This window comes from Schistocerca nitens, chromosome 3 (assembly GCF_023898315.1).
Source record: "Schistocerca nitens isolate TAMUIC-IGC-003100 chromosome 3, iqSchNite1.1, whole genome shotgun sequence".
Classification (NCBI taxonomy): domain Eukaryota; kingdom Metazoa; phylum Arthropoda; class Insecta; order Orthoptera; family Acrididae; genus Schistocerca; species Schistocerca nitens.
Window position 1 is genome coordinate 552,892,696 of NC_064616.1, and position 20,609 is coordinate 552,913,304.

The following is a 20,609-nucleotide window of genomic DNA, read 5'->3' on the forward strand; positions in this document are numbered from 1 at the left end:
GTGGAGTGGAACAGAGTAGTTGGGGGTGGGCACACTGAGAAAAGGAAAAAAGTATAGTGTTATAAGGGGAAGAATATAGTTTATGAGATATAGGAAATATCTTCAACTGAACTGCCTATTGTGATATTCATTATTGGAACATCTGTAGCCTTAGAGAACTTGTGCCTCACCATTCCTCAGTACTTCAGTGCTTACTTCTTTCCATGTACATCCTTCTAGAAGATTCTCTTCCACTTCAGTGTACTCTTCATCATTATAAATTGTGATTTTGGTCTATATCTGCTCCTGGATATGCCTCACAATCCAGTATTTGATTATGGAATCTTTGTCTGAGAATGTGTAAGCTTACTGGGATCTTTGTGTATTTCAGGTCCTTTTTGAAGTATACTTCCTTTGACTGTGATTTTTGAACAGTGTATTTGCTATTACTAGCTGAAAGTTATTGTCGCACTCAATTAGTCTTGCCACTCTCTCATTCCTACCACTGAGCCCATATTCTTCTATAATTCTGTCTTCTATTGTACAGAAATACAAATTCAATATCCTCAAATACTTTCTCCACCTCTTCATCTTTGGCTTGTAATATCGACATGTATTACTGAAATACTGTTATTTGCAGTGGTTTCCTGTTGATTTTGATGAGAAAAATCATACCACTTAACTGCTCACAGTATCTCGAGCTCTGTACTAGATTTCTGTTCATCATGAATCATACTCCTGTTACACCATGTTTTGCTACTCTTGATACTGCCCTATATTCTGGAATGAATTTTCATTCTGCAGCAGAGTGTGCACTACTATGAAACATCCTGGAAGATTAAAACTGCATGGAAGACTGAAACTGAAACCTGGGACCTTTGCATTCTATGAGCAAGTGCTCTCTCAACTGAGCTATCCAAGTGCAAGTCATAAGCCACCTGCACACTCTAGTCATCTCCTCTCCCACCTTAAAAACTTCACAGAAGTTCTCTTGCATACTTTGTGGGATTAGCACTCCTGCAAGAAAGCACACTGCCGGTATATGGCTTTACCACAGAATGGGGATGGTTTCCAGAATGAACTTTCTTTCTGCACTGGAATGTGTGCTGATTTGAAATATCCTTACTGCTTAAAACTGTGTGCTAAACTGGAATTCAAAGCTGTGTCCTTTTCCTTTCACAGCCAAGACTCTACTTAATGAGGTATCCAAGCATGACTCACTATCTGCCTGCAAAGCTTTATTTCTGACAGCACCTCATCTCCTACCTTCCAAACTTCACAGAAGTTCTCCTGCATATATTTCAGGTCTGGTACTCCTGGAAAAAAGGATAATGCAGAGATGTGGCTTAGCCACAGACTAAGGAATTGATTACACAATGAATTTTCTCTCTGCAGTGGAATGTGCACTGATCTGAAATATCCTACCAGCTTAAAACTGTGTGACACACTGGGAGTCAAACTTGGGACCTTTCATGGGGAAATACTCTACTGACTGAGCTTTGCAAGCAATGCTCATGACCAAACCTCTCAGCATTGCTTCCAGCAGTAACTCGTACCCTACCTTGCAAACTTCAAAGAAGTTCTCATGCATACATTGTGGGACTAGCACTCGTGGAAGAAAGTATACTGTGGAGGCATGGTTTAGCCACAGCATAGGGGATTGTTTCCAGAATGAATTTGCTTTCTGCATCAGAGTGTGCACTGATCTGAAATATCCTGTAGATTAAAACTGCCTCCTATTAGGGGCATTTTCCAACACCAAGGGCAATAGGTTGCCCCAAACCTCTATCTACACCTCTTTCCTCTTTGATAAAGAGATTGGCAGAAAAATGGTGACTCCTTATCTCAGAGGTCTTCAATTCCAATTGCTGAAAATTTTTATTCAAAATTTAAATAGTGGTAAGGATTCAACATTTGACCCATGAAGTTTGGATTGCTAGCCAAAACTGCTACACCTAGACCATGGTGACTTAACAGTGTTCATATGTGTTGTGTTTATTTGGAAAAAAACTTTTGATATAGCGAGGGTTCATAATTTCTTAAAGGCATGAAACGAATCAGTCTTGATGAAAATATCTCCCATAATTAAATCATTCTAAAAGAACCAGATTGTCAATTAAAGAGTAGGTCAATGATTTCCCGTAGTTTGAAAGTAAAGATTTATGTTAGACATGTCTGTATATTATTAACATGACTTTTCAATGTGTACCTGGAAATAACAGTCAAACAAGCTTCAAATAATATACACTGATCAGCCAGAATATTATGACTCATAACCTGCTATTGACATAAACCCATTCAGGCAATAGCAGTGTCACCTGACAAGGAATAACTGCTAGTAGGACACACACATGGTGCATGTAGTATCAGTGAGTGGGCTGTCCATGTGCAGAACAGATAAGGCACGTGATCTATTTGAGTTCTACTGAGGGCAGATTGTGATGTTCCAGAGGCTAAGGAAGAGCTTTTTGGAAACTGCACAACTTGTTGGGTGTTTGAGAAGTGCTGTGGTGAGTGTCTCCAACACAAGCTGAAACCACATCCAGACATCATAGGGTTGGGTGGCACCCCTCACTACAGATGTTGGTTGGCATAGGCTGGGCAGACTGGCAAAACAGAACAGGCAGTGAACTGTGGTGGAACTAACATCAGGATTCAAATGCTGAGCAGAGTATAAGTATCTCTGAACACACAGTGCATTGAACACTCCTAACAATGGGCCTCAGCAGCCGACCAATTAATATCATGACCTCAGCAACTACAACTGAAATGGGCAGTTGACCATCAGCGCTGGACGTTGGCACAGTGGCAGAGCATTGTATGGTGTGATGAATCCTGATGCCTTCTTCATCATGCTGATGGAAGGTGTGAATCAGTTGTCTTCCAGGAGAACAGCTCCTTGACACCTGTACTGCAGGATGGAGACAAGCTGGCGACAACTCCATTATGCTCTGGGGAACATTCATGTGTGCATCCATGGGTCCAGTGGAGCTCATGCAAGACACCATGATGGCCAAGGACTATCGTATACTGGTTGCAAACCATGTACACCCCTTCATGAAGACCATGTTTCCTGATAGCAGTGGCATTTTTCAGCAAGATAATGCATCATGTCACAAGGCCAGGAGAGTGATGGAGTGGTTCGAGGAGCACAGTGGCAAGTTCCAGTTGATGTGCTAGCCCCCCAACTCACCAGATCTGAACCCAATTGAACACATCTGGGATGTGCTTGAATGTGGCATCAGAGCTCATTGCCACTCACCCCAGAATTTATGCGAATCAGGTGACTTGTGTGTGCAAATGTGGTGCCAACTTCTTCCAGCAACCTACCAAGGCCTCATTGCTTCCATGCCATGATGCATCACTGCTATAATCCAAGTCTAAGGTTGGCATACTAGCTATTAGGTAGGTCGTCATAATATTCTGGTAGATCGTGTATAAATAAGCATTAAATTGTGTGATTCATAATAAACTGAGAAATGGCTATGACATAATTGTGATGCTCATTATGAAGATCACTATGGCTGACATTGAGACCCAAATGTAAATTGCTTAAAAACAAAGTCGTGGCAATCTGTAAAGAACCTCTTAAAATGGAACACTTTAAAGTAAGTGAAATACAGCTTGAAGAATAGACAAAATGGTACACTTTGGTTGTAGCCTTCTGGTAGTGTAGATCAAAATATGAGTCAAGGTTGCAAAAACCTCCTATTTCTTTCTTAAAAATGAAATAAAACCTCCATTTAAGTTAAGGTCTGATGATGGCCTTGTAAGCCAAAAACTGGCTAATGAAATACAAAATACTCTGTCTTATTTTTCTTTATTTCTTTTTCCTCTGTTATCTATTACTGGAACCATGTAGCCCCATAATTAAACTAGAGTTAGTTGGGAGTTACGGGTCCTCAATATCATTCAATGGAGAATAAATGTTTACCAAGTCATCACTCATCATTTTCATTAAGCAAATTGAACCACTGGAAATAAGGCTGTAGAAGTGCTGAATTACTCATGCATAGAAAAAACAAAAGAAATGCTTATATGGATTATAAAAAGAAACTTTAAATACTTTGTCCATTAAATGTAACATCCTTTAAGATTTAACCTAGATATTTGATCTCGCATACCTTCTTATAATACATGGCTGAATATAAGCAAATTCATGATATGTACCATAGAAATTAGGGCTTGAAAATCTGAGGTACTAGCTGAAATTCGATCAAAGAACTGTTCCCATATAGCAGTTAATGAATAAATAGCAGCCAACATTACCACCAAAATTATCTGGACAGTCACACTACAAGAAAAAGAATAATAACAAGCAAAAATAAATAAGTGCTTCCCTTTATTCTCACTGCTGGTGGGTCAGTCTCACCAGGGGTCTGACTGACCTGCCCTCCCTTTTAACCTTAACCAACCTATCTTTCCCTGCTGTGCAAGGAAATAACTAGTAGCTCCAAAAGCTAGTTAGTGTGTTAGTTTTGCTTTTATAAATGTGTACAGTTTGTGCTGCACATTTTCCCCCTTGAAGATAAGTATTACTGACCTTTACCAATAAATTTTTATTTGATAGAAGTAAATGTTTATGCATCCATACTGTGGTAGCTTATAGATTTGACTACATTTTAGCTTGCTTTGCTCTTAGAAATTTATTTAATTGTATTTATTTAGGAACTAAACTAAAATTATATTTTCATAGTTTTTATTCCTATGATAATCCTCTGGCAAAATGTAACAAAAGCTTATCTCAGTTCATACAAAACTGTATACTCTATCTCACTGAAAGTTAGCTCAAAAGTGCAACATTTCAGAGTAAATGGATACTTGTTTGGCAGAGTCAACAGCTCTATGTCGGACTGACTACACCAAATTTTATTGCTTTCTGTGAGCAATTGTTCATGAAATAATGAGAATATTATAAGGAATGACAAAATGAAAATGAGCCAGAAGAGGAAAATGTAAGTAAATTGTTTATTATTACAAAAGTAATAACCATGATTGTTAGCACATTTACCTCACTGGGAGACAATAAGTTTCATGGAGAAAGATTTACAGTTGCCTACAGAACCATGATTGTACCTCTTTATCCAAAGCAAATCAACAGCCATGAATGTCTATCTTTATGGCTTGAAAAATATTGAAATTGCATGGGGAGAAATCACGACTATATTAAGTATGTCTAAGGGCTTCCCAGTGAAATATCTGCAGTATAGTTGAAACAACCTTACCAATATGTGGGTGGGCATTAAGCTGCAACAAAATGATGTCATTGCTGCTCATTGACTTTCTGAGACACAGCACCACAGTTAACGCACAGCTGTACATGAACATTTCCCAAAATCTAAAGTGCGCTTTCAAGTCCAAACATTCAGGAGTGTTGATGATACCATCATTCTGTTGCAGGATAATGCCCACCCACATGTTGCCAAGATTGTTTCCATTATGCCACAGAAGTTTTTGCTGGGAAGCCCTTATATATTCTCCATATAGTTTTGATTGATCCCTATTTGATTTCCATATTTTTGGAACCCTGAAGAAAGACATTTGTGGTCATCAGTTTGCTTTGGATGAAGAGGTGCATGTCTAGGTACAAACATGGTTCCCTAAGGAACTCCAAACATTTTTCCATGAAGGCACTGACCATCTTGTCTCACAGTGCGATAACATGTTAAGAGTTGTGACAGTTACTTTTGAAATAATAAAATGTTTACTTGCTTTTTTTGCATCTGTATTGTTTTTATTTGACTGCTCCTTATAGTTTCACACTTTTCAAGTGTGCTCATAGAAAAATAATAGGAAGAAATCTGCATAAGAAGAAAAAAATTCAGTGATATTCAATATAATACATAACATAACAAGCAGGCAGATTGTATCTTGTTGTACATAAATGGAGAAAATGGGGACCTGATAGTAACTTAAGATTTTAATGTAGATTTCTTGGTAAATTCCCCCCATTAAGAAGATTCTGAACATCTAATATAAAGCTACAGCCTTGTTCCTATAGTTGACTTCCCCACTAGAACTAGAACTTCTTTCTGTAGTCTAATCAACAACATCTTTGTCTAACAGATCATAAATGGTCTGCCTGATCACAAAGGTCAAAAGGCTTACATTTAACAGCTTTAATATTCCCCAGAATGAAACTGGAACAAAGTGGAAAGCTGCAAACATAATGAATGATGACAATCTCCATTTGGTCATATTATACTTTGAGAAAATTGACAGGAGACCAATTTATCTCTTGCAAGATTCTAACTCAGAGTATAGTTAATTAACAAATGAGATAACAATAACATTTGAATGTATATGTATTAAAAGGAGACTCAGGTTTCAACCTACAAAGCCTATTAAAAGCTTTGGCTTACTAAGGGTACTAATAAAGTAATAAACTGGATCTACACACTACACCAAAGTGGAAAACATTGGCTTAAATGTTCACAATGAGGAAATGGCTGACAGCAAGGAATTAGGATAGAATATATGCCCAGCAGTCTGATGAAAGCCAGCTGTAATTAAATATATAAAGTTTTGGATTTAATAGTAACATATCGCAACAACAAAGGATAGTTCCCTAAAGAATAAAATACCCAACTGTTAGACCTAGTAATAAAAACTAGAGATATTGTAAGTGTCTGGAACTATCACCTCATCTCACTTTCAACAATACTTCCCCACTGTCTCAAGTTCTTGAAAAAGTTGTGTATAACATGAGACTGGCACAACTCAGGAACATGAAAATAGTAAGAATAGACAGTTTGGTGTACAAGAAACCATCAGTTCACCAATGACATGTTAAATCTAAAAACTGTAAGAATTTACCAATTGGTGTCTTATGTTAGCTCTCACAGGCATTTAACTGTGTAGATTACAAGACATTCTTAGAGAAGACATGGTTAAAACTTACCTTGATAACAGGAAATTATATTATGCTATTATCCTAATAGCATGTTGGTATCTGATGACCCCTGAGTGTGGCATATTACCACTTAGAGTTCCTGAGAATTCTGTGCTTGGGTCTTAGCTGTTCATGATATGTGTCAACAATCTGCCTCAGTCCATTAGAAAAATATGTAATTTCACAATGTCTGCTGATCATATTAGTTTTGTGATGGATAATACATCATCTATAAGTCAGCACACTTTGGCTCTTTGCATTCAGTAACAATATAAAAGAAGCCCCACACTACATAAAAGAGCAGCTAGAATCAGGTGTGGAGTACTGCCACATACCTCAAACTGTAATCTTTCAAAAAACAGTTGGTATAGTGACTGCAGTATCTCAGCATATATTCTCTGCAACGCATTTTGTTGTAGAAGAATTTTATCAGGAAATGAATAAATCTTTTATGTGAAGCTCTCATGTGCACATGGAATTGAAATAAAAAGTTAAATGTTGTATGGAAGTTCCTATTAGTAATTTCTTTATTTTATATATTTTCTTAGCTAACACTGCATCACTTGCACTGTTAACCTTCTGTATCAATATATATTTTAATTTATTTAAAGAAAAACACAAAGTACAACACATCTTGTATGTCTTTTTGTTAGGTACTACTGTATTGTTACAATTGTTGAACTTGTTATTATTGGCATGCTATGTATTGATGTTCATATTCTGTGTATTTTCTTATACCCTGTCCAAATGATGTGCTTATATGCATGGACTTACAGAACAAATTTACCATAAATAAGAAGATGAACAAAATTAATAATAAAACAAATAATGAGAAAACAGACAAAGTATAAAAGGGAAACCCATTTACCTTTCACTGATTTTATTAGGGCATTCAGTGTTTGATAGAAAGAAAGTGTGGAGTATCATGAGGAAAAGCGGATATCCACAACACATACTAAATGTTTTACAAAATCTGTTCAAACAAACAACTGTAATTTTTCATATAAATGACACTCTAACATATCCTATAAGCCATAAGCATAGGAGTAAGACAATGGCTGCAGCATTTCACCCACACATTTTAACATTTATTCACATGATACAGTTCAGATATGGAAAGAGGTTTATAATGGAGGGGTTCAGATCAACAGTAATTCCAATTTAAAAGTGTCTTTTATATGGAGATGATGCCACACTGCTGGCAGATAATGAAATTTACCTTCAAAGGGGAATACAGTTATTAGGTAAGATATATGAAGATAGTTTCAGAAAAAAAGACAAAATCAGTGACTTTCAAAGGGAAATAGCTTGCTTGTACAAGAACTGTGATTAACAACAGAACAATAGAACATGTCAAAGATTTCCATTATTTATGTTGTGATATCACAAATGAATATTATGAAGACATAGAGAAGAAATCAGCAAAGTTGGGGAACATATGAGGAACAAAAACAGAATTTAAAAAAATAAATAAATAAAAATAAAAATAAAAAAGGAAGAAAAATAAAATAAAATGAGAAAATAAATATGATTGAAATTTTATAATACAATGGCAGTTACAAACCTCATGTACTGATGTGAATCATGGTTTATAAATAAATGTCAAGAAAATTGCATACAAGCAATGGACATGAGTTTTCTAAGAGCAGTAAATGTGTGCACAAGAGCTGACAGATTTCAAAATTCATAAATTAGGGAAGAAATGAATACATTTAACATCCTCAATAAAATACAAAAGAAAATATGACAAATTGGAATGAACATATCAAAAGAATGGGTGGAGAAAGGTTACCTCTCCAGACGAGAAGATTTAAGCCAGTTGGGAGAGGCAGTCAAGGAAGATTGAGGAAGCAGTCAGTGACATAACAGGCAAAGCAGAAAAAAAGGGCCTAATCCTTGAAGTAAAGTGAAGGTGATGACCACAAAATGAATAAATATTTTTCTTAAAATACCTAAGAACTTGTAATTATATCCAGCCACATTCTGACTTTTTCTCTTCTCTTACTGTATATACATGTTTACATTTATAAGTTATGTATGTTATCTAAAATGAGTGTTGTAATTCAGTCAGATTATTTGTAAATAATGTTCAGAACTAACAGCTGAAATTATTATGCAAATGTCATTACACAAAAGGACTATTTACACTTGAAAATCTTCTGGGTCTTTGTGTGGCATTCAAAATGAAACTAAAACATTTGTCATTTACCTTCCCTTATATAAACTATTAAGCATAGTAGTTGTGGCACTGTGGGAAGTAAGGGAAGTGCATATACAGCATGTGCTCATGACTATAAAAGAGAAACACAAACTGTGAAATGAGCGAGCGCCATTTTTGACAGTGGTGCCATCTAACAGTAGCAATGGTGAGTTGTAATTGTGTAGAATGGACAATGTTTTCACATTTAAATCCCCAGTGTGAGAAATCTCATTTTTGTAAAAACAAAAATTTTATTGTATCACAAGACATTTAATAGTTTCACTAAGTTCAGTTTTTACCCCGTCAAAGAATACAAAAACAGAAAATTTAAAGAACCTCAACATGCACTAGAGGTGTTAAAACTTAAAAGGAAGCTCTCTGAAGAGGATGAAGAAATATCAAGTGTGTTGGCCATTTGGATGAGTTACAAAATTGCACTACCCTTAGCAAAGTTATTGATTCCTTTTACAGATCGTGATTAAATAAGTGAATACTTTGTAGTTGCAGCTAAACATTTATATCAATTTCAGGCAGAATAGTTTTCTGTGGTGTCAGTATCAAACATGACAATCATATGTCCCACATGTGTCATGGTAGATGATGTTTAGTGGTTGCTTGCAAAATCTTTGTAAAGAGTTTGTTACATATTCTTTAGTGCTCTATGAAAGAGCAGATACCATTGGCTTACAGCTGAATGTGACATTCTTAGTAGCACTGAATAAAGTGTAGGAAATGTAGGTTTGTAATGGAAATTACTCATTTATGTGTCTACAAAGAGAGCACCAGTCATATTGTAGGATAAATCAGGATTTGTAGTACAAACAAATGAGAAATTGAAAAAAACTTCCAGTACATAATTTGTACTGACCTGCAGCTTGAAGAAACTGACCTGCAGTAAACCAGAGAATATAAAGATACTATAGATTTTTAGAAGCATTTCCCTCAGGACTGATTTCCACATTTACCCAAGTTTCCACATGACTTCCCACCCTATTCCCTGTGTTGATAGAAGAGGTGCAGTGCTCATTACTCACAAGGCCTGTACTCAATGTCTGCTCATGGAGCACATATGCTGTGAAGCCCTGCATTAGAGCAAAAGATTTGTTTTCAAGAGTGACTGCTATGAGCGAAGTCCTTCAATTCACCCATGAGAATTAACACACATTACAATAAATTAATGAATTATCAAGTATGAAATGTAATATTTTAGATCTAAATAGATATGTACTCATCAAACAGAGGAAATTCTGTGTAGCTGGTTACCACAAAAAAAGGACTGCTAAGTTTTTTTGACACAATCCTACCATAAAATTAACAAGCCCAAAGACACACACACACACACACACACACACACACACACACACACACACACACAGAGTCACGAGTACCCTTGTACCATTGTCTTTAATGCAATGAGGAACTGTAGTTGTAGGATACACTCTTGGATCTAGACTCACTGTAAAGTGTCTGTGCAATTCTTGCTCCCAAAGGAAAATATCCAAATAAAGCACTTATAACTTGTCTGACTGGTGCCTTTCGAGGTGAGAGTTAATGAAACTGAAGCAATGAATAACAACAAAGTGTGTTAGTTCACTAGTAGACCTGATACTAGCAACCTGGTTTTTATTCAAACATTTTGTTATTAGGCCAGTGCTATTCAGATATATGTCTGGGAAAACTTTTGTGATTAGTTTATTTGTTGATCTGTGAAAACTGAAATTTTGTGACATGTAGCTTCATTAAGGGACATCAGATATTACAAGAACAAATAATAAATTCATAAAATGCTTCAAGCTAAATGGTGTTCTCTTATTTATTGTAAGGGTGTTATAGTGTTACCTTCCAACTTTCCTAACATTCACTAAAGCATTGGAGAGTCAGCTTACCTGGAAGACCTGTAACAAATAACAATAACAATTAGTCCCTAAGAACTTCCAGACATAAAAACATTGTTCAAAGAAATCTAAATGTTCCATTGTGAAGACACTGAAAAATTAGATAAAGAGTGAGGAGAAATTATGCCTTCTATCATGTTAATACTCTGTGTACACTGATTAATTTTTCCTTATTTTGATGTCAAAAGAAGGTGAATATATTTAATTAGTTTTATTAGCTTTCATCTGACAACAAGTATGTAGTTTCACAGTTCTACCACTAGGGCTTTATCGATCTTCTGCCATGTCAACATGTACAGGGTTTGACAAAAACATGGAAACACTGCAATAAATGCAGGTCTGGAAGTAAATGCAGATGCTAGCCAAGCCTGCAGGTTGTGCTGCTGTATTTGGCAATTAGGGGTGTCAGTGCAATACCCTGTACATGTTGCAAGTGTCAGTCATAGTCAAAACAGTGTTCTGTGTAGCTGTGAGTGCATTGTGTGAGAGCTCATTGAATTGGAACATGAGCAACTGTTGGTTCTTGTGTGGTGGATGCTTCCATAACCAAGGGAGCCAAAGTGTTATGTTTTTCAAGAGGCACCATAACAAAGGCTTATACTGCATGCAGAGCAAGCAGGGAAACTTCATCAGGCAAGTACAAGGTTGAAGAAAGTTTATACTGTGTCATCATGACAGATGGTCACTGGAGAGTTTTGTTATAAAAAACAAAGAGGAGGACAGCTGAAAAAGTCACTTTGGAACTGAATGTCACGTTTTTGAATCCTGTCAGTACCAAAACAACATGAATGGAATTTCAGAAGCGGTGAACTGAAGGGCAAACTGGATTTCCAAAACTATTCATCAATGATGCAAACACCCTTAACACAAAATCATGGTGCTGAAGTTGTAAATCCAGATTTTGGAGCAATGGTAGAATGTCATTTGGTTGGCTGATTCTTCTTTCTCCCCGCTTTCAGTTTCTGGCTCAGTTTACATCCCAATAGTGAAACATGGTGGAGATTTGATGATGATTTGAACAGTCATATTGTGGTATTCCATGGGCCTCATAGTTTCTCTGCAAGCTCACATTACTGCCAAGGATTATATGACTATTTTGGCTGCTCAGGTCCATCACATGGTCCAATGCTTTTCCTCAATAGTGATGCTGTGTTCTAATACAACAGAGCTCCTACTCACACAGCTCACACTATCCAGAACTCATTTTGTGAGAATGATGATTACTTGTTACATCTCCCCTGTCATCCACAATCACCAGATATCAATATAACTCAGCCCCTGTGGTTGGCTTTGGGGAGAATGGTACATGATCACTATCCATCTCCATCATCATTATCTGAACTTGCCAGTATTTTGCAGCACAAATGGTAAAGGATTCTATTGAAAACCATACAGGACCTGTCGTTATCCGTTGTGAGCAAAACGGAAGGTGTTTTGTATGCCAACAGGCTTTTTACACCCTATTAGGCACAGTAATTTGCTGTTTTGTGTGAATCCATAATTTTGTCCAACATCTGTATGCAAAGTCTATAAATCTGGTTAGTGTCTTGTGCACTTTGTCAGAGTCTAACCATTTTTATTTTCTCTCTTTTTTCTGCTTCACTTGCGATAATCTGATAGTTTTCTGGAAAGGTGAGGGTTGTGGTTAATCAGGAATGTATTGGTCAAGTTACCTTGCATCAGGAATGTGAATGCATTCAATGATTGTGATATGACTTTCAAAATGATGGAGCACACCAATCAGTCATCCTTTTCTTACGTGTGTTATTAAGTAAGTCTACATTTCGGCTAGTGCCTAGCCATTAACAATTCACTATATCACTGTATCAACGCATGTACTAGTACATCAGTACATACTAGGACATGCACTGATACTATGGTACAGTGCAATGATAATGGCTAGGCTCTAGCAGAAATCTACATTTGCTTATGATTTTGAGAGAACTGCATTGGATTGATTTAGATGTCAAGAGATTGAGCTAATTTCCATTTTGAAACAAGTTGAAATAATATAGTCAAAACAGTGTCAAATTAAAACTGATGAGGGAAGAATCAACTATAAAAATTTGTTAATTAATTTTTTGTCACTCATATAATCAACAGAACTCAAAACACTATATCTCTCACAATTGCTACTTGTCTTTAATATTATTTGTTGGGGTTATCAGCATTTCTTCAGTACAGCCATCAATGTTGACACACTTGTTGTTTTGTAATCATCTATGAATATACACTGAAGTGCCAAAGCAATTGGTATAGGTATATGTATTCAAGTACAGAGATATGTAAACAGTCAGAATATGGTGCTCAGGTCAGCAATGCCTATATAAGACAACAAGTGTCTGGTGCAGTTATTGGATTGGTTACTGCTGCTCGAAAGGCAGGTTAACAAGATTTAAGTGAGCTGGAACATGATGTTGTAGTCAGTGCACGAACGATGGGACACAGCATCTCTGAGATAGGGATGAAGTGGGGATTTTCTCATACAACCATTTCACGAGTGTACCATGAATATCAGAAATATGGTAAAACATCAGATCTCTGATATGGCTTTGCCTGGAAAAAAAGATCGTGCAAGAAAAGGACCAATGATGACTGAAGAGAATGTTCAATGTGACATAAGTGTAACCTTTCCACAAATTGCTGCAGATTTCAATGTTGGACCATTAACAAGTGTCAGCGCATGAACCATTCAATGAATCAACATCAATATGGGCTCTTGGAGCTGAAGGTCCACTTGTACATTGAACTGTTGCCTGGTCAAGCTAGTCTCATTTCAAATTGTATCGAGTGGATGGACATGTGCAGTTATGGAGACAACTTCATGTATCCAAGGACCCTGCATGTCAGCTGGGGACTGTTCAAGCTGGTGGAGGCTCTGTAATGGTGTGGGGTGTGTGCAGTTGGAGTGAGATGGGACCCCTGATATGTCTAGATACAACTCTGACAGGTGACATATGCATAAGCATCTTGCCTGATCACCTGCATCCATTCATGTCCATTGTGCATTCCAATGGACTTGGGCAATTCCAGCAGAACAATGAGACATCCTGCATGTCCAGAATTGCCACAGGGCGGCACCAGGAACACTCTTCTGAGTTCCAACACTTCCACTGGCTGCCAAAGTCCCCAGACATGAGCTTACTGAGCATATCTGGGATGCCTTCCAATGTGTATTCAGAAGAAATCTCCACCCCCTTGTACTCTTACAGGTTTATGGACAGCCCTCCAGCCCTCCAGGATTCCCTCCAGCACTACTTCAGGTATTAGTTGAGTCTATTGCATGTTGGGTTGCAGCACTTCTGCATGCTCACAGGGGCCTTACACAATATTAGGCAGGTGTACCAGTTTCTTTGACTCTTCACTGTATGTTGTATTCACCTTGCACACATGTAAGTTATTTGAAAGGACACTAGTCAAAAATTAAATTGGGATGAAAAAGTTGAAAAGCACCCAAAAGCTGTTCTGCTTATGAATTTTTTTGTATAACTTTATGCAAATTAAAACAGCATGTGGGAGAATAAGAGATACAATTCAGGATGATATAGCTGTACTATTTGAACATAAAATTCATATCACAGCACCAATACATCTCACAGCAGGTGGTACATGTGGTATCAACATTCGATACCACATTTGTTAGGGGTTGCAGTTATTGACTGCGGTCCATATTAGTATCGTTGGACCCCCCCGCCACCGAGTTGTGACCAGCACTGAAGACATGCTGTTTGACTCTTCCAAACAGTGTTGTATGTTCATTGATGTGCAAAATGATGATGTTGTACACTCCTGGAAATGGAAAAAAGAACACATTGACACCGGTGTGTCAGACCCACCATACTTGCTCCGGACACTGCGAGAGGGCTGTACAAGCAATGATCACACGCATGGCACAGCGGACACACCAGGAACCACGGTGTTGGCCGTCGAATGGCGCTAGCTGCGCAGCATTTGTGCACCGCCGCCGTCAGTGTCAGCCAGTTTGCCGTGGCATACGGAGCTCCATCGCAGTCTTTAACACTGGTAGCATGCCGCGACAGCGTGGACATGAACCGTATGTGCAGTTGACGGACTTTGAGCGAGGGCGTATAGTGGGCATGCGGGAGGCCGGGTGGACGTACCGCCGAATTGCTCAACACGTGGGGCGTGAGGTCTCCACAGTACATCGATGTTGTCGCCAGTGGTCGGCGGAAGGTTCACGCGCCCGTCAACCTGGGACCGGACCGCAGCGACGCACGGATGCACGCCAAGACCGTAGGATCCTACGCAGTGCCGTAGGGGACTGCACCGCCACTTCCCAGCAAATTAGGGACACTGTTGCTCCTGGGGTATCGGCGAGGACCATTCGCAACCGTCTCCATGAAGCTGGGCTACGGTACCGCACACCGTTAGGCCGTCTTCCGCTCACGCCCCAACATCGTGCAGCCCGCCTCCAGTGGTGTCGCGACAGGTGTGAATGGAGGGACGAATGGAGACGTGTCGTCTTCAGTGATGAGAGTCGCTTCTGCCTTGGTGCCAATGATGGTCGTATGCATGTTTGGCACCGTGCAGGTGAGCGCCACAATCAGGACTACATACGACCGAGGCACACAGGGCCAACACCCGGCATCATGGTGTGGGGAGCGATCTCCTACACTGGCTGTACACCACTGGTGATCGTCGAGGGGACACTGAATAGTGCACGGTACATCCAAACCATCATCGAACCCATCGTTCTACCATTCCTAGACCGGCAAGGGAACTTGCTGTTCCAACAGGACAATGCACGTCCGCATGTATCCCGTGCCACCCAACGTGCTCTAGAAGGTGTAAGTCAACTATCCTGGCCAGCAAGATCTCCGGATCTGTCCCCCATTGAGCATGTTTGGGACTGGATGAAGCGTCGTCTCATGCGGTCTGCACGTCCAGCACGAACGCTGGTCCAACTGAGGCGCCAGGTGGAAATGGCATGGCAAGCCATTCCACAGGACTACATCCAGCATCTCTACGATCGTCTCCATGGGAGAATAGCAGCCTGCATTGCTACGAAAGGTGGATATACACTGTACTAGTGCCGACATTGTGCATGCTCTGTTGCCTGTGTCTATGTGCCTGTGGTTCTGTCAGTGTGATCATGTGATGTATCTGACCCCAGGAATGTGTCAATAAAGTTTCCCCTTCCTGGGACAATGAATTCACGGTGGTCTTATTTCAATTTCCAGGAGTGTAGAAAGTTTTACTGTTGACTTTCGTCATACAGCCACAGTAACAGCTAAAAACTCAGTATTAAGTGTTGTTTTGCGTTATGTCACTATGCAACGGCCTTTGTCTAAAAATCAGATTGAAGATCCGTTGGTTCGTCATTTTTTTTGTGCACAGACAATGACATTTTGTCCAACATGGTGTCATCTTGCTCCATATGGAGAACAATCAGTCTCGTGTTATTGTTCCACAATCTTTGCAGTCAGTTGTGCTATGAATTCGTCACCAAGGTAAGTGGGATATTGTACGGACAAAACAGTTAGCTCACGGTCACTGTGCCTGATTTGGAATTGATGCTGACATAACCAAGATTTGTTCTTCTTGTTCTGTGTGTGCAGAAAACCAATCCACAGCACCGCAGAAATTTTTTTCTTGGCCTAAGGCAACTTTGCCATGGAATCACTTACATTTAGATTTTGCTGGTTGGGATGCACAATAGTTAATTTTTGTTGATTCTCTTAGCGGTTTTCCATTTGTTGTTTGCATGTCATCAACAACATTGTCTGCTACCATCGAAGCGTTGTCTTCTATATTTTGCATTGAAGGATTGCCACAAGTCATTGTCACCAAAAATGGACCTCAATTTGTGTCTGCAGAGTTTGAAACCTTTTGTGAAGCTAATGGTATTCAGCATTTAACTTCATCAGTGTTCTCCCCTCAAACGAACGGAGCTGCTGAAAGATTTGTTCAGACATTTTAAGTCGCAAATTTCTAAACTGCATGACTCTCATTCTCCTGAGGACGCTCTTTTGTTGTATTTATCTTCGTACGAATCACATCCACATGACATTTCTTTGCCGGCTGAATTGTGGCATGGTTGCCCTCACAGAACTCTAATGAATTTGTTGCATCCTCCGCACCTCATTTCTTGGCCACAGCAGACCCACAAATTCTTGCCAGATGATATTGTCTATTTTCGTCATTTCTGTGGCAATTGCCAATGGTTGAAATGGCACATTCTTCACCATCTTGGCCACGCTATGTTTAGCTTATCAGGTCCATCTGGTGATGTGTGCAGGCATCAGAATCAGATGCACCTCTTTAGTCGTGGGGTCTCTGCCACTTGCCTTATGTTTCCAGTGTCGGTGCCAATGGGGCTGACCCATGGGGACCTCTTCCTGGCTCTCTCCGTTCCTGGGTGCCAGTACCCGTAGCTTCACCTTTCCCACATAATCACGCACCAGTGTGGATGCCACGTCTCTGGTCGGAGTCACCTGCAGAGCCATCATCGCTGCAGCGACCGGATGACCATATGGACCAGGTGCCTTCGACTGTGATAGCGCACAGTGAAATTCCAGTTACAACACTGTCCACCACCGTAGAACAGTCTGAACTTCCATGTTTCCATTCTTTGTTGCTGGTTGGGTGCTCCAACCCGATGGAGGTCAACCCTTCGGTTCCTCCCACAGTCGTAGAAGCACAGACACCTCATGTTAACGTGGACCCAGGAGAAGGTTTCCAGGCATTTACTATCTCCCCTCGGTCTCAATGGCAGGGTGCAGGTGGGCATGCCTCACCTGCAGTCAGGCTCCCCACCCCGTCACCTAAATCAGCATAGGGTCCTCCACCCAGTGGTCATCAGCCATATTCAACGATCGTTTGCAGATTTGCTGGGGAGGAATGTGGTATCAACGTTTCATACCACACTTGTTGGAGGTTGCAGTTATCAACCGCGGTCTTCATTAGTAGCCACGAGTTATGACCAGCACCGCTAGTGTCGCTGGGTGGCTTGTGTCAAGTTTCTAGTGAGCTTTTGTCCACTCTTGCTCGGGACGTCAAGTAGTAAAGCAGCATAGCCTTCAGCTGGTAGGAAGCAACCTCTAACAAGGCACTTAGTAACATATGGCCTAAGTGAGGCCTCAATAGCTGTCTGTTTATAATTATATGCATGCAACCAACAAGAATCCTGTACAACCAGGTAAGTACAATATATATTATTTTTTACCAACGACTTCTAATTATTTTAGTCACTGCAGATCCAGACCATGCAGCTGGAAGCTTATTGACATTACTGACAAACCTTCTGTGATTTATATGTTTCTGTTTAGCATTGGCCACAAGTCAACATTGGTTATTACTTGTTCATCATCATCATAACAGTACAGCCTTTTATATGAAAATATTCAAGAATGCACTGTAAGTATTTGATTCACTGTTTAAGTATGTTAGTGTTGATGACTGTTTATGACCATGCTTACCACATATATAAGTGCAGCTTGTTTTCTTGTTATGAGTGAGAATTCTTAAAATATTAAGTACAAGTGAAATCACCAGAAAAATTGTCATAATCAGCAGAAAAACTTGCAGGTGAACATTAATATATATGAAATCACTGCTCATGTAAATCATAATCTGACATGTCACTATAATGGTAGCATTCAGTTAAAGAAAACAGTATATAAACATCTTGAAGTGGATGATGAATTGTGACAAAAGCATGAAAAGGCAGATATCTCAACAAAAAGTGATCAAAGAAGAATGTGATATCTTGTCATGTTTTGGCATATAAAAGCAAAACCACCTATATTACATTGTTAGGAGATGGCAGGAGTTGTCAGAACAGTGTGAAGGAAGTGTAATTCACTTATGAAGAAGGTCAGTTACAAAACTTTCATTCAACAAGTTCTTGAGAACTCTTTATCACTGTGTGACTTTTACCAAGTTTATTTAATGAAAGATGTAGAGAAAATTAAGAGAAAACTGTCCAGATCAACATATTTTTGTCTATTGTGTGCAACAGCATCACAAAAGTGTTGAAAAAACTCCAATGAGAGATACTACAAAAAGGGAAATAAGCATTGTGGAGAATTCTGAGAGCTTTAAGTTCCAGTACAAGTAAAGGAAGGTATTTCTTTCACTAATTGTTTTTCCTTGCATAATGACTGAAATGGTAAACTAGAGAAATTCAGGTGTTCTCTGGCATCTACAGACAAACTGTATTCCTGTCCACCAAGAATAGAACAGCAAGAGGGGATGGGGCAGGGAGTGATCCTGGCATGCTATGTACCTTCTCCATATACTGACTAGTAGATGTAGATAATAGTGAATGCATACACATAAATGATACTCTATTGTGTATAATATCCTAATATAGATTCTACAGATCTTGAATCCAACAATCTTTGAGCCAGGTCAGTTCAAGATTTTTCCCAATCAGTGTACTTTTTACTTTGTATATTGGCAATATTTGCTAAAACATTTCTCAAAAGGTGCAAGCCTAATTTGTAGCACAATGTTTCTTTTGAGACCTCACCTGGTCAGAAAGTGATAAAAGAGCAAATAAATCTTGTTCGACACTGATTGCTGCCAATAGTTGGTATCAGTGAACTGTAGTTAGAATTTGAAGTAGTCTGGTGGGCATTTTATCATGGTCACATTTAATGAGCTTTTGATTAAATGCCATAGCATGCAGTAAGACTTCTGCAGTTTTTGATTGACTTTATGAAAATAATTTCTCTTATTTGAGCCTCTGTTATTCATGCCTGACACAGATGTAACTCTTTTTTGGGAATCCCTTTGTTGTAACATCACATCGTCACTAATGAAAGTAATACAGTGGATCACATTTTGTAAAACACAGAAACAACTGCAAAATAAAGCCAAAAATATGAGGGTTGAAACTTAAATAGTGGCAAATATTTATTTACAACTTACACAAAGCAGAAAAGTGTTTCAAAGTTTTCCTGTCCTTGAGAGTAGTCACCAGCATTGTGTATAACCCCTTGCCAGCAATGTGGAAGTCGTAGGACACATTTAGCAGCATCTGATGTGTTGATACATCAAGTGGAGTGGTCTATTGCCTGACAAATCTCTGTAACAGTTCTGAAGTGAATTCCATAAAGTGGCTCCTTCATCACAGGAATCAAGTGCCATCGATCGACCAAATCAGTCACAAGTTGGTGCCACACGAGACCGGACAAGATGGGCGCATCCTGCAGAAAGTGTCACTGCTTCTTTCTCTAAGCTGTTCATTTTTGGAACACAGCCTGCAGTGCACCACAGTCCCAGGACTTAAGCCCTTGTGATTTCAACTTGGTTCCTAAGATGAAGAAAGCACTTCTTGGCATTCATTTCAGAACTGTTACAGAGATTCAGGAAATAGACTGTTCCTCTCAAACTATCAACAGAACTGGCTCTGCTAAAGCTGTCCTACGAGTTCCACATCACTGACAACTGGTTATACACAATTCTGGTGACTACTCTCAAGGACAGTAAGACTCTGAAATATTTATGTATTTTGTATAAGTTGTAAATAAATATTTGCCAATATTAAAGTTGCAATCCTCATATATAAAAGCAATGGGTACATTTTAATCTATTTTAATTGTTGAAAAGTAGTAATGACAACTGCAAGGTTTAATTTGGAACTCATAATGTTCATAGAATGGTGTGGTTACTCTGT

General features: G+C 39.0%; 1 protein-coding gene across 2 annotated transcripts in view; it reads right to left on the reverse strand.

The window, feature by feature from the left end:
* The window catches only part of LOC126248459 (tolloid-like protein 1), a 600,069-nt gene that overhangs the window by 92,489 nt on the left and 486,971 nt on the right, over nucleotides 1-20,609 (reverse strand). Inside the window, exon 13 of one of the 2 annotated variants that reach the window (XM_049949462.1) lies at nucleotides 4,368-4,372. In XM_049949462.1, coding sequence (XP_049805419.1) covers nucleotides 4,368-4,372 — 5 coding nt within the window. Of the gene's footprint in view, nucleotides 1-4,367; nucleotides 4,373-10,865; nucleotides 10,967-20,609 lie in introns of those variants that run through there. The other variant, XM_049949461.1, reaches the window with a different exon arrangement.